This window comes from Pyrus communis, chromosome 14 (genome assembly GCF_041283825.1).
Source record: "Pyrus communis isolate YQ-2024b chromosome 14, ASM4128382v1, whole genome shotgun sequence".
Taxonomy (NCBI): domain Eukaryota; kingdom Viridiplantae; phylum Streptophyta; class Magnoliopsida; order Rosales; family Rosaceae; genus Pyrus; species Pyrus communis.
Window position 1 is genome coordinate 6,644,366 of NC_142578.1, and position 25,171 is coordinate 6,669,536.

The 25,171-nt window shown below is 37.9% G+C and overlaps 2 protein-coding genes across 4 annotated transcripts; one reads left to right on the forward strand and one right to left on the reverse strand.

Annotated features, from left to right (window-relative positions):
* Window positions 1-9,719: 9,719 nt before the first annotated feature.
* LOC137713532 (transcription factor ICE1) lies at window positions 9,720-12,817 on the forward strand. The gene is made up of 4 exons (XM_068452842.2): window positions 9,720-11,286; window positions 11,628-11,855; window positions 12,050-12,220; window positions 12,448-12,817. Exons 1-4 carry the CDS (start codon window positions 10,165-10,167, stop codon window positions 12,529-12,531), a joined length of 1,605 nt encoding a protein of 534 aa, XP_068308943.2. The 5' UTR covers window positions 9,720-10,164; the 3' UTR covers window positions 12,532-12,817.
* Window positions 12,818-17,096: 4,279 nt separating this feature from the next.
* Window positions 17,097-22,270, reverse strand: LOC137712498 (auxin response factor 2). 3 transcript variants are annotated; one of them, XM_068451572.2, is made up of 15 exons: window positions 21,577-22,270; window positions 21,363-21,475; window positions 21,026-21,121; window positions 20,843-20,899; window positions 20,599-20,754; window positions 20,419-20,503; window positions 20,164-20,254; window positions 19,912-20,076; window positions 19,627-19,746; window positions 19,470-19,545; window positions 19,219-19,390; window positions 18,200-19,101; window positions 17,904-18,094; window positions 17,575-17,768; window positions 17,097-17,466 (listed from the first exon to the last, which is right to left on the reverse strand). In XM_068451572.2, the coding sequence occupies exons 1-14, from the start codon at window positions 21,719-21,721 to the stop codon at window positions 17,606-17,608; spliced, it is 2,532 nt and encodes an 843-aa protein (XP_068307673.2). In that variant the 5' UTR covers window positions 21,722-22,270; the 3' UTR covers window positions 17,097-17,466; window positions 17,575-17,605. The 3 variants fall into 3 exon arrangements, with proteins under 3 accessions (XP_068307673.2, XP_068307672.2, XP_088540711.1); XM_068451571.2 differs by having other exon boundaries at window positions 17,562-17,768; XM_088684585.1 differs by having other exon boundaries at window positions 17,579-17,768; window positions 21,577-22,265.
* Window positions 22,271-25,171: the final 2,901 nt, after the last annotated feature.

Sequence of the window (25,171 nt, forward strand, 5' to 3'; positions counted from 1 at the left end):
TTTCAACAAGCTAGCACTTCCGATTGAAACGAATCGTTCTTGCTGTAAATATAACGTTGTAACATCTCACAACATGACACGTCAGATTGTCTTACAATTAATACTGTTACTACCTTTGTAGTCAATTTAGTGATACTCTTTACCATATCGAACTTTGTCTTTAGAGGCGGAGCCATGAAAGGACCAGGATGGTCCCATGCTTATGGCTCCAATCCGACGTTTTTACTTTGATTTCTTTCATCGGGTTTGATTTGATGTTGGTGGCTCCTATGGAGTTCAGGCAATTCGTTGCTTGTGAGCTTTGATGAAGACTCTAGTCTAGGGATCAGTGGAAGGACAGGGGAAAAAAAGTTAGAGAGGCTTAAGGTTTAAAAAAGAGGATGATGAGAATGAAATCATACCAAACATAAACGATGGTGGTCAATTGCTCACCACATGGCAAAGTAATTTTTTTCATAAGATTAAGAGAGCATTATCCATACCAATTCTTGCATCACCAATAAATTTCATCATTATGTCGATCTCCTTAGGCCATCTCCAATTGAAGAAGGGCTATAAGGCTCCTTTTAGCTCTATAACCCTCCAAGAATTTAATATTTTAATAAACAGTGTCAGACCATATTTCTTACCATCTCCAACCGATGAGCCAAAGGGTCATAGGCCAAACATAGCCCTATGACAAAAAAACCATTTCCAACCGAGGGGGCCAAAGGGCCATAGGCCAAACATAATTTATTATTTTAATTGAATTAATATGGTTACTTAAATTAAACTATCTCAATAATTTTTTGAGATGGAATGTCAATAATTTTTCGAGATGAAATCTCAATAATTTTACGTCTCGGATTTCGAGTGTCACATGTCGATATGTGATTAACTTTGCAGATTTCTTGCCGATAAGGAATCTCAATAATTTTATGTCACGGATTTCTTGCCGAGAGTTTGAGGTTGGACTAAATGAGATTTTTTTTTTTTTTTTTTGTTATTTTCTCTCAAATATGAGGTGGAGAGTTTGTAACATTAGGAGTTAATGATTTAGTGATTACTCACCACTCTAAATGTGAAGGTGGAAGTCTACATAAGGGTGAGTTGGCAAGTTTTTATTCATTAGGAATCTAAGAGTTAAATGTTTGGTGATGATTCATCCCTCCAAATTTTGAAGAGGTGGGATTCATATCCCTTAGACTTTGAACGTGGCTTTTGAGTGTTTGTTCACCTTGCATGATATTGATTAACTTCACATTTGTTGTTTTGCTATTGAACCACATATCATGGTTGATAATTGGTGAGGATTCATTCCCCAAATTGTTTGGACGTGGCCGTTGGGTGCAAGGAACATCTTGCATATTATTCATTAGTTCATAATTAGCTTCACATTTGTTGTTTTGCTATTGGACCGCATTTCATTGCTAAGGATTAAGACAACATTTGTTGCCTTGTGATTGGAACACATTTCATGGTGATGATTAGGTTAACAATTGGTGTGTTTCTATTGGAACACATTTTATGTATAATGATTGGCGCTACGCTTGCTTTCTTTCTATTGGCACACTTGTGGAGATTCTTTGGAGATGAAGATGTCTTGCAATCTCTATAAAGGAAGGAGCACTCACCAAACGGAAGACATGGAGAGAAGAAAGAAGAAAGAGAAAAAAACAAAGAAGAGAACAACTCCAACAAAAAGCCATCCCCCTTTTAATATTATCTCTTTATCTTTCTTGAAGGCTTTAAGCCATTTTTCATTGTATTTTTAAGTCCCTCATATATAGTAAAATACAATGAAAGCAAACCCCAGTGGATGTAGTCGATTTGGCAAACCACTTAAATCTTGTGTGTTTATGTGTTTACATTTTGAGATCATTGACATGAGAAGCATTTCCACCAAACCATCAAAAATATCCATTTACTTCCCTTGAGAATGTTGTACAAAAAGTGTGAAACAAATCTCAGAAAAATACATGAAACCTTACCCAACAAAAATCTCCACCAAACTCACTGTCATTTTCATCTATTAAAAGAAATATATCCAAAAACTAGAAATTCATCCAGCCTATTTAACAGATCAAAACACCATCATCCATAGATTATATCATAATACTTTCTTCATGAGAGTTGTTCGTCTGTCTCTTTGCCATGATATATCCAAAGTTCAGGAAAATCCAACGGTGCGATCTTCCAATAAGTTTAAAATACCAACTCAGTCTCTAATCCCGCAGAAAACCGGACAGCCATGTTATGAGTACCAAAACCCCATTTTTCGTAGCTCCAATCAAAACACTTCCTTCACAAAAGTTGTTCCTTATCATCTCCTCTATAACATATCCAAAAACCAGATCAATCTAATCTATGTGCTAACTTATATCCCAGTTCGAACAGCTGATAGTTTCAGCTATATTAAAGAAGAAGAAGTAGAAGTGGTGGGCTAAAATAAAAATAAAAGATGATGTTTGAAAAGGGAAATGCTAGAAACATGATTCCATGCCTTGTGGCCTTTGAGACATATATTTCACTCTAACAATTATTTTCTCTAACATGGATGTCTCTTCTTTTCTAATAAAAACAGGTTGCCCGACCAAGATGGACGAGATGTTGGAAAAACATATATGGAGTGGTCAACGAGCAACATTTTATATGATGGATTATAAATTATTACTTTGTTATTAATACTATGATTACATTCTTCTTGTTACTAATCAATTTGATTTATGTTGAAGCTTGTAAGTTTGTAAGCTAAAGTGTGAGTATTGATATCTATATGAACATGACATATACATATGCATTGCAAAGCAAGAAAAAGAGTTGTGTTGTGCTCACTTGTGTAAACTGTTTGAGTTGTGAGGATATTCAAGGGCTGAAGTTTGCCTTGAATAATAATGAAATCTTGTATATGTCAGGCGTAGGGTACATGGCTTGAATATACATTTGGGCATCGGGGCAAGTGTATGTTTAATAAAGTAGAAATTGAGAGTTTAATTACAAAATTTGGGTTAAGGGATGAACGGGAGTTGACTCATATTCTAACATACTCGGAGTCAAGTGATATAAGCATGATATGGGACGTGCAGGCTTGGGTGCCTTAGGTATGTGTTGACGGGATTAGAAGGGAGTGAGTACATTCATCCATCTCATCTACATATATTTCATGCATTTGAAAGAATTGTTACAGTTTAATTATTGTAGATTTTGTTGTGAATTAATTTGTGCACTATAGTTATTCCATTGCGTATTTTAAAATTTTGTATGTAAGATTTTGTTGTTATAATTTTATTTTATTGTCCACCATATCTTGGTTGTAGAATTTATTTATGTAGCTAAGATATGGCTCACACCCTAACTCGTGAATAGTCTATATTCACGGGTTGGGGCGTGACAAAATTGGAAGATAAATGGGCGCAAATGAGACGGAGAAGATGAGGAGTCTGATGAAGAAGATGAAGCATAGCGCAATACATCATATATGGCAGCCATGGCTGGGGTCATGTCGTGTGAGGCAACTGAAGAACAACCTCAATGGGGTGGCTTTGTTGCTAGTCGCAATTACAAGCCACAAAATAAAGAGATGGCAAATGAGAATCTAATGAACAATTACTTCAACCCTAACTTGGTGTACAACGAAGAAGATTTCAGACGTCGCTTCTGGATGAGACGTCATGTCTTCGAGCGTTTACTTCATGATGTCTAACATGTCAATCCATACTTTTGACAGAAACTGGACAGAGCAGGCTACCCTAGTTTCTCATCTCATCAGAAGGTTATTATTGCACTCTAAATGCTGGCCTATGTCTTCCCAGCTGATGCGATGGATGATACATATGGTATGTCAGAGTCTACATACCTTGATAATCTTGTTGAATTTTGTCACATAGTTGTTCAGCTTTACAAAAAGGAGTACCTCCATCAACCAAATCAAGAAGATCTGGATCGGCTCCACTATTGTGTTAGAGGCGGTTGCGTCATTTGACACATGGATCTGACATGCTTTCTTTGGAGTCCTAGGATCCCAAAATGACATTACAGTTCTTGGGCGTTCACCTCTCTTCAATAACCTGATGAAGGGTAAATCACCTCAACTTGACTACTCCATCAATGGGTGTCGGTACAATATGGGGTATTACTTGGCAGATGACATCTACCCAAAGTGGGCAACACTTGTCCAAGCAATTGCAAACCCTGTGGATGACGCCCAAATGTGGTTTACCTTACACCAAGAGGCATACCAAAAAGATGTTGAGAGAGCTTTCGATATTCTACAAGCACGGTGAAAGATCATTAAGGAACCAGCAAGATGGTGGATTCAAGAAAAATTGAACTCCATCATGATGTCGTGCATCATATTACACAACATGATTGTAGAGGATGAGCGAGATGGCTATATTGATGGAGAGTCTGATGACGACCAAGATGTGAGTACATGAGGTGTTATAAAATAATATGTTCGTGTGCCACAAACAAGTACCTACAATAGGATCTTGTTGCACATCTTCGGGCCAAAAGAAGTACGGAGTAGGCATTTAAGTTTTATGTTGTTAAATGTTTTTTTTTTATATAATGTTGTTTAAGTTTCATGTTGTTAAATTTTTTTTTTTTTAATGATGTTTAAGTTTCATATTGTTTAATATTGTTTAAGTTTGATGTTATTTAATGATCTTCCATATTGTTTAATGTTGTTTAATGGTTTAGGTAGTTATAGGAAAAAAGAATATAATTTTTTATTTTTTAAATTGTCCCAAAAAAAATATTCAAATCCAACGGTTACATGACGTCAGCTAGCCGTTGCAGTTTAAACCTTAGGGCGCCCTGGAGCTGGCTAGCTAGCTGGATTGGGCCAGCCGATTGGCCTAATTTGGTATTTTTGGCCTAGTGGGGCCCATGAGCCATTTGGCCTAATTCTCGATTAAAGATGATTTTCGTGTCATTTCGAACTATTTTTAGGCCTATAACCCTCTGACTAGATCGGTTGGAGATGGCCTTAGTGTGATATTGGCCACTTCGAGAGAAGGCTAGGCTGGGCGGCTCAGCCCAAACTACTCCGTATCGACGTAGCTCCTTATGTTCAAATTGAAAAAGCATAGGGCCGGCATGGGATGTACGTGTAAATAATTTTCTAAGTTGGGATGTGATAATAAAAAGAACGTTTCCAATGCAAGTAATGAGGTAGTGTGGGGTAACCCTAAATAGTAAGGGCAGACTTTGGATGCCAATGGGACAATGTCCATTGGCTCACGAGGATAGTCCTTGAATATTAAAGGCAGCTTAGCTTTTTCCCTCTTGCATTTGCAATATTATTATTCTTGTCGACCCCTCTCTCTTTCCACTTTTGCATCTGTTTATGTTTACATTGATTACACTTTCACTGGGGTCCATAATTTTAATTTTCACTAGTCCTTTATGTTATTTTTATAAATTTGGGGGGCCCATAAGTAAATAAGGTTTTGTTTTCTATATATTTATTTGATATGCCATTTCTTTCATAAGCATTTGAATTCAAGTTTCAAAAAAATTACTTAGTTTTGGAGGGTTTTTTTTTTTTTTTTTTTTTAACCATTATTATGAGGAGGGGGAGAATTGGAAATCTATTACGATAATTTAAAAGAAGGGAGAGTTTTGAATACAAGACATATGCTCGAGATTTGTAACTCAAAGGTCAAATAAGGCCTTAGGTTACAACGATAGTGTGTTGTTTATATTTTACCTTGATTACACTTTCATTGTAGTCCAATATCATAGTGAATAGGATGTTAGGTTTTCCCTCATGCATCATGGATTTGGAACTCTTCATTTTCTAAATTATTATAATAATTTTGAACCTTCTTCACTCTTCTTAATAATAATAATAATTAAAAAAAAAAAAAAAAAAAAAAAAAAAGCTCGACACAAATTTGATTAGATTAGGTATTTCTTAACTTGAGATTTTCTTTCGAAAAAGATGAAGGTCTCATTTAGTTGGGGCTGAAAACGTTCAAACCAATCCATCGATTCAAGTTGCACCTCTAGATGAGTTGAATTAGCTTGCTTGACATAAAGGATCAAGTTAGAGCAGTTTAGAATAAAATATTATCTTGATAGAAGTCAATATATATACCATCTCATATTAATTATTTAAAATTCATCAACAACATGCACATTTATAGGATAATGTAATGGATATGGCAATGCCACACCATCTTCTCCTCTTCTCCTCAAGTACTTTTTCAAGGAATTGGATCTCATATGGATCTACTTTATGGGAATCTTAGGGATTTCTACATCTTAGTCATTCATGATATATCGTGCGGTTAGAAATCATTTGACTTTTTTTTATTTAAAATTAAACATAAAGTGGATTCGAAGGGGATCCAATCAATATTCTTCAAAAACTCGTGGCCCTATTCCAAAGAGAAATTAAATTCATAAAATTTGAACAATATGATTGGAGTGTGTAAGGCTGCGTGATTAGAGTAACTTTCACATTTAATATGATTAGTGTCATTTTCAGTGAAACTAAAATACAAATTAAAGATGTTATATTTTGTGAAGACCTTACAAATGACGTTATCCCAAAAACTTGTATGAAAGTTTGTCTCACTCTAGATGGGGATGGGGACTTTGATTAGTACATTAGAAATAAAGGTGGGAGGGAGGGTGAATGAACTTGCACTCTCACAAAACATCAACTAGACCAAAGGGCAAGGGCAGAGAGAGAGAGAGAGAGAGGAGGAAGTAACCGTTGAGCAACCACAAGATCTTGAAAATCCAAAGGAAAGGTGAGTGGGAAAGAAAGGTTTGATTGGGTGGTAGGTGCGGTGAATAGAAAGAAGCTCACGAGATCCTTGGCTTTCTTTCTATTACCTCTGAAAATTATTCTCTCTCTTTCTCTCTGTGTGGCTGCTACTGCTGCAATTCAATTTCAATCCCATCTCTCTCTCTCTCTCTCTCTCTCCTCTTTACTTACTACTACTACTCTTCCTATTCAATTAGTGATGTGTCAACCACATGCTTGAGATTTGTAATTCAAAGGTCAAATAAGGCCGCCCTTTGGGAGTTCTTAGTAGTAATTGGATACTACAAGTCTATGACAAGAGTCATGCGGTAAAGGATCGGCATGAGACGAGCTGTAAACTTAAACAACAATCGGGTAGTATAATGATGAGGATGAAACGAGCTCGTTGAGATGTAGTTCAAACTTTACATAGGATAAAAACAACAATCAAGTAGTAAATGGATAAGTGGACAAGCATTTGATAAGATGTAAGTCAAACAAGAAGCTAGTGTAAATAGAATGAGTATGAGACGAGTTATAAACTAAAAAACAATTCAAAACATTTAAAACGGGTAAACGAGAGATAAAACAATGAGCGTTTGATAAGTTGTAAACTTAAATAACAACAGAGTGTTAAAAGATGACCGTACGGTTGTAAACTTAAATTAGTTGCAATTTTTGAAAAGGGTAAAAACAAGGGGGAGCGATAAAGGATGGCGGTGAGAAAGGTTATAAACTTAAATAACAATCAAGTGGTAAAGGATGAGCATAAGACGAGTTGTAAATTTAATTGTAGTTCAAACTTCGAAAAGGATAAAAACAGGGATCTAATTGTGAAAACATAAGCATGGGACAGGGTAGAAATTAACATTGGGATTTACCCCAAGAACATTATGTGTTATAGAATATTACCAAGAACATGTAAAACATGCAGCAAACAAAATAGTTGGTGAAACAGCAGCATCACCTTTATAAGCGTTTGTAATTATACTAAGCCACCTTACTTTTGTCTAATGGTTACCTACCTTGTTCAAGAACAGGAAAAACAGCGAAAAAAAAGTGGTTCTGCAGCGAGATTAGAAGTAAACTAGGGTTGCAGATATTCCAATTAAAATTTCCCTAATCTGCAATTTCAATATATTCATATTATGTGTTTAGATTTAACAACTATAAAGCACATTTTCTGTGACATGTGATGTTTGATATATGTTGGGGCACGTAGCTGCATGTTCTTGCTCATGATCAATGCAAGACATAAACCTAGAAATATATATATTGCAGCAAAACATATGCAGCTTACTTATCATGTTGTGAATAGGGACAGGTATCGATTTAGACCACTGACGGAAGATTATAATCACACACCTCAAATTATTTTCTCTACATCTTTTTAATTTTTTTAATATTTTTCTATCAAGTGTTATTGATGTGTAGAAAATATTAAAAAATTAAAATAATGGGAAAGAAGTAATTTGAAGTGTGTGAATATAATCTCTCTAAATACAATTCCAGCCTATCCTTCCAATTGTTGACATGCATTGGCTTTTATTGACGCAAATTTTGAAGCAAAGGGATAGAACTATCACTATTTTCCTACACACACGCAGAGAGAGACACAGAGACTGGCTTGGCTTTCAGCTGTATTTATGCCTGAGAACAAAATACTTTTGAAACTCTAAGTAGTTTCTTGAATAGTTTGAATCCAAAATAACTTTGGCATCTATGTTGATCGAATGCGGCGTGTCTTATGAACACATGGGTTGTTTGGTGTCTATATGAGATTGGATTGGATAACATGCTAAATTAATTTAAGGTATGTTCAAGAAAGAAATTTTGTCAAAGTTAATCTCTTTCGATCCTCACGAAATGATAAGATATCAAAACTGCCAAGTCATTCATCTCTACTTTTATTCTTACTTCAACGTGCCTTAAACCTTGGTTCTTAAATCCAATCTAATCACATCCAAGGTCCTAAACGAGCCCTTTTGGACAAGGCATGCACCTAGACACCTAATAAAAAGAACCGCCTAGGCCCTCACACATGCCCTGCCTAGTCCCCTACACGCCTCTCGACTAGCGTCTAGCGCCTTTTAATTAGAACCTAAGAGAAGGACTTAAATGAAACATGTGTAGTATTACTCAGGTATTCAATGCCATGTAAGTTGCTTTTAGTGACAATGGGGTAGGGTAAGTATGCTGCACTAGAGTTAGACTATTTGGTAGAATTTTCTCTAATTTAGAGGATCGGAGCACACCCTATCGTCACCTATTATTAATAAGGATACCAGAGAAGTATTTGTGTTAAATATATCTTACCTTCATCACATAACTTACAACATAGTATACCATATGTAATATGTGACCTAGCGTAAGACACATGAGAGACGTGTGTAACGCATAAGAGTTAGGTGCATAAGAGTACAAAGAGATAAGAATTTCAACAAGAACAATTAAACAAAAAACGTATGATTTGAAGGGAAAGTGCATTTATAGTCTACTCAAGTTAAGGAAAGTACGTTAATAGCCATAACCATAAGTACAAAGTACTAATGACCTAGCTTAACACACATGTGAGGAGTGTGTGACGTATAAGAGTTAGGTGCATAAGAGTATAACGATTACTTAAGAGATAAGAAATTTAATTGGAACACTAGAAAAACTTAGAAGGATGGTGCAAATATGGTCAAAACAAGATATGATTAAGAAACGTATATTACCAGCCACAAACGTCAATACAATATATTAATAACCCAGCTTAACACACATATGACACCTATGTAACGCATAAGAGTGAGATGCAAAAGATGTGCAAACAACAAGCAAATATTCAACCTTATTTTTGAATAAAATAAAAATAAATAAAATTTGCATTGAAGAACTAAAAACAAATTTTAGAGGGAGAAAGAAGGCCATCCCTAACACGTGTGAAATATTACCTGTAAATTTGCAATTAACGTTCATATAAAACTCCTCTAATACCAAATGCCATGATTAGAACTCACATAAACCCCTACAAACCTCACACAATCCACCCTCCAAAACCAGTTGAGCTTCTCCTGCACATCCCGGAATTGCAGAGAAAACCCAGTTCCCCAAAAAGCCGAACCGGAAACGAGGAAGGAAACGCCATGAAAGCTTATCCCCAAAGTTTTTAGTTTTTTTTTTCTCTCAGAGTAATCATCACATAAATCCAAATGGTGATAAGATTAGATTAGATTCGATTAGAGTGTAACGTTCTCCAGAGCTTATCGTGTCAAGAAATCGCCATAAAGCTATGCCCCTTTCCTTTTGCAACCTCCATTTCTTCCTCCCTTAAAAGCTCTCTCACTTTTTGGTTTTTCTTTCAGTCTCGATCGACCCCTTTCGGTTTCTGCTTACTCTGTCTCTTTCCCGAGAGAAACCCAGAAAGGAAAACCCATTTCAGAATGCTGCCGAGGCTAAACGGTGGTGTTTGGATGGACGACAGGGAGGACAGAGACTCTGTTTCCTGGACTAGAACCTCCGCCGCCGCCGCCGCCGGCAGCACCGAGAACAAGGACGAGATGGGTTCTTCTCTGTCGACCTTCAAGTCGATGCTGGAGGTTGAAGACGACTGGTACATGGCGGCAAATAACAGCATCCAGGGCCATTTAGATGTCAGAGACATCACCTTCTCGCCGAGCTTTGCCGACCCAGAAAGCTTGCTGCTCAACCCGGTGGACTCTTCCTCCTCCTGCTCGCCGTCGTCGTCGGTTTTCAACAATCTCGACCCGAATCAGGTTCATTACTACATGCCTCAAAATCCCAACTTGTCTTCGCTGCTTAATGTTGTTCCTAACAACCCTTTGGATCACGGCTTCGATTTGGGCTGTGACATTGGGTTTCTTGACACTCAAGCTTCGGGTGGCGGTTCGAGTATGATGAACAGGGGAGGTGGGGTTTTATCTGGGTTCAATGATTTGAGCTCGAATAACCAGATGAATGCTCAGAATTTGGGTTCTAATTTACAGTTTTCGACTACCCGCATGCCTCAAGTTCTTGAAAACAGTTCAAAATTTTCGGGTTTTTTAGGTGTGGATGATGGTTCGGCAAATGCTTTGTTTCCCAATAGGCCTAAGTTACTGAGACCACTTGAGTCCTTCCCTTCTGTGGGAGTACAGCCAACTCTTTTCCAGAAAAGAGCAGCGCTCCGGAAAAACATAAGCGATGGTGGAGGGAATTTAGGTGTTTTGGGCTCACAAGGGGGCCTGGTTTTGAACGAAGGGGATGTGCAGAATGAGAAGAAGAGGAAAATGAGCGGCGGAGATGATGTCGATGATCTGAGTTTCGATGGTTCGGGTTTGAACTATGATTCGGATGAGTTTACTGAGAACACTAAGGTTGATGACGGTGCCAAGAATGGTGGGAACAGCTCGAATGCGAATAGCACTGTTACCGGTGGAGGAGGGGGTCATAAGGGGAAGAAGAAAGGGTTGCCTGCCAAGAATCTGATGGCTGAGAGGCGCCGCCGGAAGAAGCTCAATGATAGGCTGTACATGCTGAGATCCGTTGTTCCAAAGATTAGCAAAGTAAGAATTACTTCACATCGTTTGCACAATTTTCTCGTGAATTTGAATATGCAATGATGTTATGTTTTAGATGATTAATCAGGTCCTAAAAATTCATTAGCAAATTGCTTTTAGCCTTTTCATTTGTTGTACAAGTAGCATCATTTAAAGGGCTCCAAATTACTTGATTTCAATTTAAGATGGCAATAATTTCTCTCACGATCCAACTTAAGCAATTTTAGATGAAAGATTAGTTAGTAAGTCGCTATTTGGAGGATCTACTAAAACGCTTTCGAAGCTTTGTTCTCTTGTGTTTCATGAATATTGTATGATTTGAATGACATTCCGGCGTGTGATATCAGATGGACAGGGCCTCAATCCTTGGGGATGCAATTGAGTACTTGAAGGAACTTCTGCAGAGGATCAACAACCTCCACAATGAACTGGAGTCAATCCCTCCCGGATCTGCATTGACGCCTACCGGAAATACTTTCCACCCTTTGACACCCACCCCGGCTACTCTGCCAAATCGTATCAAGGAAGAACTTTGCCCCAGCTCATTACCTAGCCCAAATGGCCAAGCTGCAAGGGTAACATCCTCTATGCTTGGAAATTTCTTTTTGCACTTCCTCGATTGAATAAGTATAAATTAGATTTTACTCTTAACATCGAAACTTTTCTAGTGATTTTACTTTTTGCTAAAAACGCGAAAGGAAATGAGTAACTCTGTTCACTTTAGATCAGTTCAGATCAACTCTGTTCTGATGTTGATGATTATATGCAGGTTGAAGTTAGGCTGCGAGAAGGACGAGCAGTTAACATCCACATGTTCTGCGGCCGAAGGCCAGGTCTCTTGCTCTCGACCATGAGAACTTTGGATAACCTTGGGTTAGACATCCAACAAGCTGTCATCAGCTGTTTCAATGGTTTTGCTATGGATGTCTTCCGTGCCGAGGTATCATTCGTTACACTCATCAGTTCTTTATACGTACAGCATCCTACTACTATTATAGTCGCCTAACAGTGGTAAGGAGGGTAATGCTCTCTCACCAGACAGTCTAACATGTTATGTTATCAGAAATCTTGAAACATAGTCAATAGTTAATATCGACTGTTTAACAACATAACACGCTACACAGTTGGATGATAAAACATTTCAGCTAACTTCTCGATATCTTTCAGCAATGCAAGGAAGGCCAAGACGTCGACCCGGATCAGATAAAGGCGGTACTTCTGGATTCGATCGGGTTCCATGGCATGATGTAGATTGCAGCAAAACAACAACTTGAAATTGATTTAACCAAAGACAGGAAGGAGACATGCAATTTGTATATGTTTTGCCAGAGCTCAATTGTTTCGTTCAATCAAGTGTTTAATTAGCAGCTTTTGAAGGAACTTAAACTTAGTAGCTGTCGGTTTTGCTTTGTACCATCAGAAAATTCAGCTCAGTCAGACCTGGATTTACTGATTGTTTCTTAAATTTTCAGCTATTTCAGTTTTTAAATAATTTTGTGACCGAATTACCCCATAAATGTTATGCCCTTTACGATAATTACGCTATTATCCGAGTCCGGATCCTCGATTCTCTTTGTGAGGATCACGGATATCCGTGAATTGTGTTCATTTATCATACATTATGCAATCAAAAATCATTTTAAATATTTTTATTTAAAAATAAACATAAACAGTGCTTGACGAAAACTGATCGTATGATGTACGATGAACGAACACGATTCACGGATCCTCAGAATCCTCACCAAAAGAATCCCGAGAGGATCCTGTTGGCTATTATCCTACTATTGTGGTGAATGGTTTTCTACAAGCTTTTTTAGGATTGATTTTTTAAAGAAAACACTGTTACTAATTAGCGCTTTTATTAGATGAATGTCAAATATTTTGTTAAAAATTAAAGTGTTTGTCGATAAAAAAGACATTTTACATCTTTCATGTTTTGTGTGATTTAAAATGATGGGCCACAAGCCTTCAGGTTTCACATCGGCAGAAATTTTGAAATACTAGCATTTCTGCATGCTTTCTAACTATTTGATCATATGATTTTTCTATTAAGTTGATAGCGTGAAAGATATTTGACTTATTTTTAGGCCATGTAAGCCACACTTGCACCAATTGGACTAATCTACGTGATCGGTTATGGTTTTGATACATTGATTGATTAAGGAAAAGTAAAAGTATCACGATAATTGGTTTTGGTCCATGATGTAAGCGTGACTTCCACGTCAATCCAGAAATAGAACCCGCACTTTTCAGATCACTAATTTGATGAAAAATTACACAGTTAAACTGTCAGACGACATAAATTGATAAGATTCCAAAATCTCATAGCCATTCTGAAAACTGATCCTAACTCAAAAGAGCATAAAACGTGCTCAACTCAAAAGCACTCAGCGCCCGTCTGTTTCCAGTACCCGTAACCACTAAGTAATAATAACCTTACCCGTACCCGCATCATGTATGATCCATAATATAATTGGGCTTCAAAACGAAATTGGGCTTAAAGGAAAATTAAATAAATGGGCTTCTTCCAATCCAGAGCTGGTTTTGTGGTGACGTAATGTGACGATAAGTCTACGAGATCATGAAAGTAGAATGAGACCCATAAAATGGTCCCAACCCAACAAATAATAGGAAGAGGTTTGTGAGGTGGGAGATGTTTGCTTTTTCCTTGGTCATGTATCGTTCTGAATATTCCAAGTACGGTATGTACGATTAGTATTTCCGGTTGTATCCGTATCCGTACCCGTATGTCTTTGCCTCTTATCCTTTTCTTACCTTGTTTTAATACAAGTTTCGTACACGAGACTAGTTCATTTTTGCTTGCAACCAACTAGGATCGCAAGTTGGAATAGTGTTTCCGATTCTCAAAGTAAAATTTTTGTATCTGAACCTGAAAATTCCGAATCCGATGATTTTTTAAGAAATTTAGACGGAAATCAGAATGCATTTAGAGATTCAGAGAATTCTAAATTTCCTATTCAATTTTTTCATAGTGTTACGAACTTATTCCGATAAAGAAAACTTATTTTCCGATATACCTAAAATTTTGAATTTGATAATTGTGATCCGATCCAATTCAATTCCGAATTTTGGAACGGAAATTGGAAACATTTTATCCGATTCTATCCTTCCGAAAAACACCTTTGATGCCGAGACAATTTGCTTTTTAGCATCACAGTCGAACTTTAACAAAATGGGAGAATTGGGCAAATTATGGCAAATGTTGTGGGTGACACGTGACAACAATGTGTTGCGTGGTCGAATTTGAGGTGTGAAAATTGGATGTCTGCTTTATTCAATCATTTACAGACTAACACCCCAGTACACGTATGAAGGGGCATAACCATTTGCATTTGTTTACGGACATTTAATATACTTAGTACTTGAGTCTCTTGAGTCTTGAGTCCATCGAATGAGTTTTGGGTGATATCACCTGCCATTAATCAAGGCAGGTCATATGCCAGAGTAAAAACTAGAGCCACTTTGTATTACTGCTTTGTGTTTTTATGCATATTTCTTTTAATTTTCCTTTTGTTGACTTGGTGCCACTGACATTAAAAAGAAAATGTGTTGTATGCAACTTTATATAATCAGTTTTAGAAGATGCAATTGAATGCATGATGATTTGGTGTTCAAATAATTTAGTATTCGGAACCGTAAACCAGCAAGAATCGAATCGGAATCGGTGTAGACCGAACCGTAAGGTTCTAGTAATAAATTTAAACGGAACCGCACTTAATCGAACAGTTGATATTTTCCCATTTCGGTTCCGGTTTAGGGGTGGAACCGCACCGTGCCCATCCCTATGCTTTCTAACTATTTGATCATATGATTTTTCTGTTAAGCCGATGGCGTGAAAGATATTTGACCTATTTTTAGGCCATGTAAGCCACATTTGCACCGGTTGGACTAATCTACGTCATCAGTTATAGTTTTGATACACGGATTGATTAAGGAAAAGTAAAAGTACCATAATAACTAGTTTTGGTTCATGGTGCAAGTATGGCTTCCACGTCAATCCAGAAACAAAACCCACGCTTTTCAGGTCACTAATTTGATGAAAAATTACACAACAAAACCGTTAGACGACATAAATTGATACAATTCCAAATTTCATACCCATTCTAAAGGAAAAGGATCCTGGGGATTTGGAGGATCCTGTAATTGTGTTCGCTTATCATACATCATGCGGTCGGTTTTCATTAGGTACTATTTATATTTAATTTTAAATTTTAAATGATTTCTAACCGTATGATGTACGATGAACGAACACAATTATGGGATCTTCTGGATCCCCAGCAATGTTTTCGGTACCCGGAACCACTAAGAAATAATAACCGTACCCGTACCCGTACCCACATCCTGTATGATCCATAATATAATTGGGCTTCAAAACGAACATAAGTAATTGGGCTTAAAGAAAATTAAATAAATGGGCTTCTTCCAGTCCAGAGCTGGCTTTGTGGTGACGTAATGTGACGATGAGTCTACGAGATCATGAAAGTAGAATGAGACCCATAAAATGGTCCCAACCCAACAAATAATAGGACGAGGTTTGTGAGGTGGGAGATGTTTGCTTTTTACTTGGTCATGTATCGTTCTGAATATTCCAAGTACAGTATGTAGGATTACTATTTCGTCGTATCCATGTCTGTACCCGTATGTCTTTGCCTCTTATCATTTTCTTACCTTATTTTAATACAGGTTTCGTACACGAGACTAGTTCATTTTTGCTTACAACGAACTAGGATCGCAAGTTGGAATGGTGTTTCCAATTCTCAAAGTAAAATTTTTGTATATGAGCCTGAAAATTCCGAATCCGATGATTTTTCGAGAAATTTAATTGGAAATCATAATGCATTTAGAGATTCAGAGAATTTTGAATTTCCTATTCAATTTTTTCATAGTGTTACTAACTTATTCCGATAATGAAAACTTATTTTTTGATATGCCTAAAATTTCGAATTTGATAATTGTGATCCGATCCAATTCAATTCCGAATTTTGGAACGGAAATTGGAAACATTTTATCCGATTCTATCCTTCCGAAAAACACCTCTGATGCCGAGACTGTTTTTTAGCATCACAGTCAAACTTTAACAAAATGGGAGAATCGGGGAAATTATGGCAAATGTTGTGGGTGACAAGTGAACAATTTGTTGTGCGATCAAATTTGAGGTGTAAAAATTGGCCAAAAGATAAAAGTTGGGTGGCTAGAAAGAAAGAAACTCTCTCTCTATCAAGGAGCACTATCAAAAGGGTCAAATAAACACTTTCATTAATTACAGAAAATTGACACATTCAATAAAAGCTTGCTTGGTTTTGAATAGCATTGTCATTTGTCGTAAAGAGGTTGCTTTACAGCACGAAATTCCTTCACATTAAATGTCTACAAATAAGCGTCTCAAAACTCCGTACCATAGTCGAAAATGTCGTTATCGCTAACATTATCAAGGACTAAAGAATTGAATTAGGCTACATGTGGAGTCAAAGCTGTAAACTAGGAGCAGAAAAACCCTCTCATACCGCTCGGAAATTCAAAAGGGTAGCGGTTTTCACTCCAATTTTCTCCTTCGACACTCCTCTACTTGTTCTATCCCTCGATTCTCCCTCGAATTATTCAAGCGAAGGCAAAGGCAAAGAAAAAGAAAAGTCCGGGGGAAGCAAGAGTGCATAACTCAATTGTGCTGCTTGTAAAAATAGCCAAATCTTAACAAAGACGAGTAATTCCACAGGATTTCGACTTTTAACAATGCCATCCAGACATGCTCGATTTACGACCTCAAAAAAAATAATAAAAAATAAAACCAATAAAACTTAAGGCAATGGGTTCCTTAACCAAAAGCATCATAAACATTAGAGAATCTGTGCACTAACTTACATTACAAGGTCGGGAAAATGAGGTTGAACTAGCCTATGTACAATGTGGAATTGTTTGACAAGAAGCTAGGCCCACGTCACCTTGCTCGAACCAAAAGGGTATACATATTTATCTATCTCTATATTATAACCAGATCACTTCCAAATTAACTAACTCCAGAACTTGTCCAAAACTAGATCAATCAGAATCGCCACCTCTGGGGGGACTTGTCAGCTGAATTTCAAAGTCCAATAGAGAAACGGTCCAACTTGAATGGCTTAGAACCCTCACAAAAGCCACCATGACCGTCATCTCGCCCACAAAACTCTACACATTTTCAGTAATGACAGGTGATGGAAATGGCCGAAAAGGGGCATAAAATGGCAACAAAAACAAAATATAATTCAAGGATAATTATATACCTAGTCATAATACCTACAAATCTCGAGAACCAGGCTTGACACTTCTATGCATATGGACGTGGTTGAGACTTCCCCACTCTTGCATCCACAACCTCCGCACCCAATGACAGATTATCCTCCCCATGTGCATTCAAAGTCCCGGGGTTCATCTTTTGGACTTCCTCTCTGGTGTAGATGAAAATCTTCCGAACTATGCTACAAAATTCCCTGAACCAATCATATAACATCGCTACTTTGTAAAACCTCTTAGTCACAAAAGATTCATATAACATAACCAACCATACTCATCTTAAAAGGCAACAAATGAGTAATCTAGCAGATTGATGAAAGCTAAATACTTACTGCCAGGGATCATCTCCAACAAGCATCATATCACCTTCATCATCAGTATACACGATCATCCAATTCTTTTTTGGGGACATCAGCTCACCACCAAACTCAAACAACATGTCCAATTCAGCTATCAGCTCCTCGTAGTTGTTGAACTTGGTAAGATCAACAGACCTACCTAGTGCAATACCCTGCTTGTGAACCTGGAACCAACAGCAATTTATTAAGTTCAGTTTTCAATAGGCCTTCGTATTGTCAACAGAGTTCCAAATAAAGCCTAAGACAATAGTTGGGAAAAAGATAAATACCTTGGTACAACTCCTAGTTGAACCACCCTGTGATTTACCCTGAGCATCTCTGGTATGTTGCTGAGAAGTTTGCAAAGCTGGCTCGCTAACAGCCATGGGATTATCTATTGATTTTGAGCCCCTTGATTTTTCAGACTTCAGGTCAGACTCAAAAGTATGAGCTTGGTTATTACGAGGTGACTCATTCATCGCATTTCTGTGTGACAATGCAGGATCTGGTGTTATCAGGGGAATACCAAAGAGCTTGTAGTTTCCATCTTTAGGCTTCACAGCTTCATGTTTGTCTAGTAACATCTGTGGTCTCGGCACGATTTCCCTTGCATTCGCCAGATTCTCAAAAGGTGATGCAGGTGGAGGCATCATCCAATTTCCATGTGGGTGCTCAACTCTCTGCCCATTCATAACAGAAGATTCACCAAACCCACCATATCTAGAATTCCCTTGTGCTTGGTATGACATATTTCCAAGACGTCCTTTCTGATTAGAGTCCAAGCTAAGTGACAGAGATGATGGTAACACGGACCATGAATGCAAGTTATATTTCCCTTCCTTATCCAGTGAATGCTTTCTCATTGAATTAGAAGATACTACACCTTGATCAACAAAAGGCGGACAGATACCATTTGAGGAATCAACATTATTCCCAAAGCCTGACAGCAAATCTGTGTAAGTTGGTTCATGCCTCCCCGAGGACATCCAGTTCTCTGAACCATATCTTCTAGAAGCACATACCCCATCAATCTTCTCTTCATCCATCGACGGTGGCCATGCAACAGATTTCTCAGCAGTATCAGACTCGCTTTCCGCAAAACTGGCTCTCAAGGTCGGCAATTCTTGACCTTGCAAGACCCTTGAAAACCCACCAGGCATCACAGGGTCTACATTTACTTTTGACAAACCAACTAAAGTAACAAAAGAGGAAAATATTATTTCTTTTTCAAAGGGCAAGAAAAGTAAAAATGTTCTGCATAAAAGAATTTATGGTATCTAAAAATATTACAATGTCAATATGGGTATACCTTCCCTGGTAAGGACTGAGGAATCTGGGGATGATGGCACCATATTTGTACGAGATCTTTTCGGCCTGGAGATTGGAAGTGGATTCAGCGCAGGAGGAGCAAGAGCAGGCTCTATTTTCCAAGGCGAAACTCTCTCAGGACGGGGAATAGTAGAAGTCTCATCCCATCTCACCTTTAAGAAACATAAGAATGTTCGTTTTAGCTTACCCAAATAAAACTACAGAAGTACGGCCCTAAGGAATTTTGCCTACCTTAAGGCATCTCCATTTGGAATCTCGCCACCTTATGGTGTCAGCATCTTCCATTCCAATTATGGTGCCAGTAAACCTATGACAAGATAAACTCATTACACATTTTCAGGTAATTAATATAAACAGAGAGGAAGAATTCAGCATCAACCAAACATACCTCTGCTCTGGAGCTTCTTCACCTTCAAATCTCATCTTAAACCTCATCCCTATAGAATAGTTGTTTTTAACAGACTCCATGTATTGATCAAATGGAACAATGAACTCAGCAGGGCTTGTCCTGTAAACGAACATTTGAAACTACTTTAAAAAAAAATTCGAACAAATCATAAAGATCAAATACTATAAACAAAATAAAACGCATTTATTACAGTACATTTGAAATAGTAATTTGAATCCCCTAAACTAATTGCTGAGAAATACAAATAGACAAAATAAACAACACCTTGGCTTGTAGTAGACAGTGAACATGGTTCCTGTTATGATGGCATGCCATGCGGTTGCGAGGACACCAAGATGCATACTGTGACTGGATATCACAGAAGATGGAACACTGCCTTGCTGTCTCATAGCACGTCTAACACCAACACGGAGCTCCCCATTCTCACCCCTAGGAAGTTACATGGTGGTCCCATATCAGAACAAAAATAAATAACAGCAAGTTCATGGAATCTCAATTTGTGAGAAATCCACTAACCTTAAAAATATAAACGCATCTCCTGCAACAAGCCTCTTTGAGCTAACGAAAACACTCCAACCACTTTGCAGCAAATGCCTCCGTGGTTGACCTGTCATTCCCAACAGTATGTTTATTATGTAACAATTATACTGCCAAAAGTGTCTTGTAAATTTTTCTTTCACATCAGAAACAACAGTCCTAAGAGTGTGGTCGGGTAACACCAAAAATACACAGGAATGCAAGGAAGATAAGTATCAAACAAATAGAAGTTACCTCGGAAGATATGGCGAAAGCGCCATTCATTTCCATGCAAGTCTTTGGCACCCAACTCCTGTGTTGGAGGTTGGCGAGACATGTCCTGCCAAAGCAAAAGCCAGAAACAGCAACAACGAATCAAATGAATAAATGAAGAAAAAAGGAATACAACAAACTAAAAGCTGAAAAAAAACCAACCAGTGGTGGAAGGCATTCATCTGCATGCCGCCTTAACACTGAAAATCCACCATGGGTGCTTGTATCGGAAGCAGTTAAGGTCTTGCAAAATGAATGTACTTGAAACCGCGGTGGTGGAGGAGGGGGAGGCTCCTTCTCTACTGCATTCTCATCTTGCTAAAATTTAAAAGAACATCAGAATCTCAACCCACAATCAGTTTTACCAGCCCACAATAAATTCAGAATCCTCAAGCCGACAACTTACATTTGATTCGGGAAGTAAAGTGACTTGTGCAAATACTTCATCAGTGTCTGGTTCAGCCTATGGTTCAGTAAAAAGAAACATATAATTCACTCACAAAGCTAAATAACTTAAGTACCAAAGACGCAGCTGAACAATTAAATCCAGAGTTCTTAGTTTTCTTCATAAGATCAGCCACCACACTACCTTCAATGATACATTGATAACCCGGCAGAGAATCTTCGATGGAAGATTATACACTGGCATCTGCTGATCAGCCACCTGATTAGTCGACGCCTCCACCTATTTTTTCAAACCCAGAAAGCCCAATTGACAATTAGTGACAACAGACGAAAACCCAGAAACACAACCGCATATGCATCAGTTAAAAAAACCTAACAAATAAACAAATAAAACACTCAAAAATCCATGAAAAAAGTACATCTTTTCACCCCAAAACGAAAAATGGTAGAAAATGAAAGCATTTGAAACTATTGACTTATGCCAAAACATGGTTGGTGAAATACAGAAATTGAAAGCCGACCTGCTCGATGTGTCCTTGAGGGAAGTAAAAGACACGTTCCCGTTCACGCGGCACAGTCACGAGCGGCCCTGCGCAGGCGTGCCAAAGCTCCGTGTAAAGCGCCGTCTCAGCATCTACACATAACCCATAAAAAACAATCAGAAACCGCTGCACATGGAATACTGAATAGACCACAATCTGTCGGCGGAAATGAAACCATATTCGCCGGAATTACCTCTACCAGCGCCGGAAACAGTAGAATGACCGTTATGCCCCTCACCAGCGTTCCTCGCGTCGTTGTGGTCGCTGAAGCCGGACGAGAAGGTCTCCCCCCTCTGATTGCCGCAATTGTCCCTTATCGAAACCTCCGATGACGTCATTTCTTCAAAGAGCTCAGCACAGATCTCTCATCTGAAACTCTCCGCCACTGCAATTTCTCAACTCTCACACCCACCCTAAGATCTAAACGCCTAAAACCCAAAGTCCTCAATCCACCACAAACATCCACGTCTCTCTCTCTCTCTCTCTCTCTCTCTCTCTCTCTCTCTATAACTCTCAGACCTCAATCAAAACCCTAACCCAAAAGCTCAAACCAGATACAAAGGGCTCAAATTTCCACCACTCCAACCCTGTCTCTCTCGTCGTCCGTCCACAGCTCGACGAAAACCTCTTCGTTTCAGCCGTCGACGCAGAGCTCCGTCAATTCTCAACCAATACTCTCGATTCGACCGTCAATGTCCGTCTCTCTCTCCACTATATCTCTCTCTGCAACTCACTCCCGCTCTCTCTCTCTCTTTGTGCATGCAGGAAGCAGCTCCAAGCTTTCTCTCTCCTCTTCTCTCTCTTCCTACCTTCTCTCTCCTCTGTGAGTCGCTTAGTGTCTGACAAATGAAAAGGCCCAACCCTGAGTGGTCAAAACAGCGTGCAATGATTTTCAACCGCAGTCAAATTCTAACCAAGTACGGGTGATGACCCGTAGTCTCCGGTGACCTTGCCCTTACCAACCGGCTACACCCGGTCGACACAAGCCCCATACCAGCGACCGCTCGCCTACGTGTTTGATTGATAAAAGGCGGCCGGGAGACAGTACGAAACGATGCTCGCGTTTCTCCGCTCCCATGTGTCGTCTCCTGATTCAGTCGCTCGAGTGCTCGTGGAAGTAACGGCGTCGGGTATGGCTTCCAGGTGTCGGGGAATTATTGGGGATTGGAGCGCGGAGCAAGTAACGGCGTTAGGGAGTGGGAAAAGTAGTTGTGTTTTTATTGGGAAGTGGCGTTGTCGTGCTATCAACGGGCAGGCTTGGATGGATGTAGGAGGGTAGGAGAAGGGGTCCTGTCATAAACCATGGTTACTTTTTCTTTTTCCTTTCATTTTTGCTTTTTTTATATTCCTAATTTTATTTTTTTTTACTAGTTTACCAAAAATAGTTTTTTTTTTTTTTTACTACGGTAAAAATGTAGAAATTGACATGCATAGCAAAATGTAGAATATTTTTTTTTTTTCTCAAAAAAAAATGTGAGAAATTAACGTATATTTAGAAATTCACAATCTATTATGAATGATTTACCTAATAATATATATTTTAGTACGTAACTTAAGGAATTAATGAGAAATTTCGAGGTTTTCTCTTTTCATTACATAAATATATGGTTTTTCCTGCTATCAAACAGAGAATCAATACAATTGAAAAATAATCAAATCAAAAACATGAATTCGAAAAGAGGAAGACTGTTTTACTTCTGTGATGAATGTGAAAAGAAATCAGACGTAGAGGGTTGGATTCTTGATGGCGTTTGGTATTTATACCACTCACCCTCAAATCCATTAAAATCCTAACAAATCTTTGGTATTCTCACTACACCTAGATGTGGGTGAACTTATTTTAAAACGTAATTGATTACCTATTAATTTAGATGTATTCTTTAAATCCTCTTAAATCTTAATTTGACTACACTATGATTTCAAACTTTTTTAAAATCCTCTCTCAAAATCCTAATTGACTACACCCTAATTTTTTTTTTTTTTTTTTGAACAAACATTATAATCTATACTAAGTGGAGGGAATTGGCTTATCCTTACAATGGACTAGCAATAATGTGGTTCATATTTGCCTTTAGCGAAAATCGAACCCTGATCCTAAATTCCATTAAAATCCCATCAAATCCTAATTTGACCATACCCCCTTAATCACCCAAATAAAATGATTATACAAGCGACGTCGAATTGAGAAAATAAATGTTCATTTTCTGTTACATTTGAGGGTTTCAAACTCTTGATCTAGTTTACTTGTGATATCCCACATCGTCCAAGGGAGTGATCCTTATATGTATATTCTCATCTCTACCTAGCACGAGGCCTTTTGGGAGTTCACTGGCTTCGAGTTTCGTAGGAACTCCGAAGTTAAGCGAGAAGGGGGCTAGAGCAATCCCATGATGGGTGACCCACTGGGAAGTTGCTCGTGAGTTTCCAAAAACAAAACCGTGAGGGAATGGTAAGCCCAAAGCAGACAATATCGTGCTACGGTGGTGGAACGGCCCGGGAAGTGGTCCCCCCAAGCGGGGATGTGACACTACTCCTACTCATCAACATACCCACCCTGACAACCATACAAAGAGCATATCCAATGGAAGTCCTTATTTAGGGACTCCCACCATCACTTTTGAGTATTCATTTAAGACTTACAGGGAATCTTTGAGTCCCTAAAGGAATATTATCTCAAATGGGAGAGTCCTTACAATAGAATCATAAATTTAAAGTTTTTATAATTTTACGTGATAATTTGATTGGGTGAATTTTTTTTTTTTATGTTAACCCTTTTTTAATTAATTAAAAACATTAAAATCTTCAATCAACATCGAGACCCTATTACCACTTGAGGTGCACATTTTTTTGTTCGTTAACCTTATCTTAATTAATTAAAAGCATTAAATTTAAAAATATTAAAAGCTTCAATCAAGATTGCAAGCCTCGTTTCCCCCTAAAAGTTGTCCCTATACAGTTCCTATATGTGAGGACATACATTATGTATGTGGTAAGTCCCTATACTTTAGAAACTCACCTTCCGATATGTTAGAGATTCATTTTATCATTATATTAGTTTTATACCCATTTTATACGGTGATTTCCTATTTAGGATCTAAACTGGAGATGCTCTAACTCCAACAACTTAAAAATAATGTTCAGAATACTTGACTTATAAACCTCGTGCGAGAAGATAAACATTTGGGTGCATGGGATAAGATTAAATTAAGAGAAATTAAACGGGTTCAAAATTCTAATGTGCGTTTCATGTAATCATTTCCGTAGTTAAGAAGGCTAAACGCCAACCTTGGATTAGGATGACACTAAATTTGGGTTAGGACACATGCTTATTATGGAATCCCTACTCTATGGAGTCAAAGTACCCAAATCTTGTCCTTGTATTGCCATCTTTATTCTTGGATTGGATTGGATTGGATGAAAGTAACTTTTGATAATGTTAGGTATTGATTGTGACATTTTACAACTTAATTTTGTATTATTTATATTTCAGTAATTTATAATTAGGAATTGATATTGGCACTCCAAAATTCTCATTCTACACTCTAAACTTTCTATATTAAAAAAGAAAGATACATTTATGAGGAGTGTATAAGAAGATTTTTGGAGTGCCAATAACACTTCTCTTATAATTTTGGGTTTTTTTAATTATTATGTATTGATAGTTGAAGCGCAAGAACAAGAGAAAATTAGACTGTTCATGAATTTTGGCTCAACTGGAGTTTTAGTCTCTAGACTAAAATTATACGAGTATTGGTCCTTAAAGTTGTTAAAATTTGGAGCAATCGTTC

Coding starts and splice junctions, on each gene's coding strand:
- LOC137713532 (XM_068452842.2), top strand. CDS start 10,165: ATGCTGCCGAGGCTAAACGGTGGTGTTTGGATGGACGACAGGGAGGAC. Junction 11,856..12,049: donor CAAATGGCCAAGCTGCAAGG/GTAACATCCTCT, acceptor GATTATATGCAG/GTTGAAGTTAGGCTGCGAGA. Junction 12,221..12,447: donor TGGATGTCTTCCGTGCCGAG/GTATCATTCGTT, acceptor GATATCTTTCAG/CAATGCAAGGAAGGCCAAGA.
- LOC137712498 (XM_068451572.2), bottom strand. CDS start 21,721: ATGACGTCATCGGAGGTTTCGATAAGGGACAATTGCGGCAATCAGAGG. Junction 19,102..19,218: donor CTCAGTCCTTACCAGGGAAG/GTATACCCATAT, acceptor TTGTTACTTTAG/TTGGTTTGTCAAAAGTAAAT. Junction 18,095..18,199: donor CAACTAGGAGTTGTACCAAG/GTATTTATCTTT, acceptor TGTTGGTTCCAG/GTTCACAAGCAGGGTATTGC.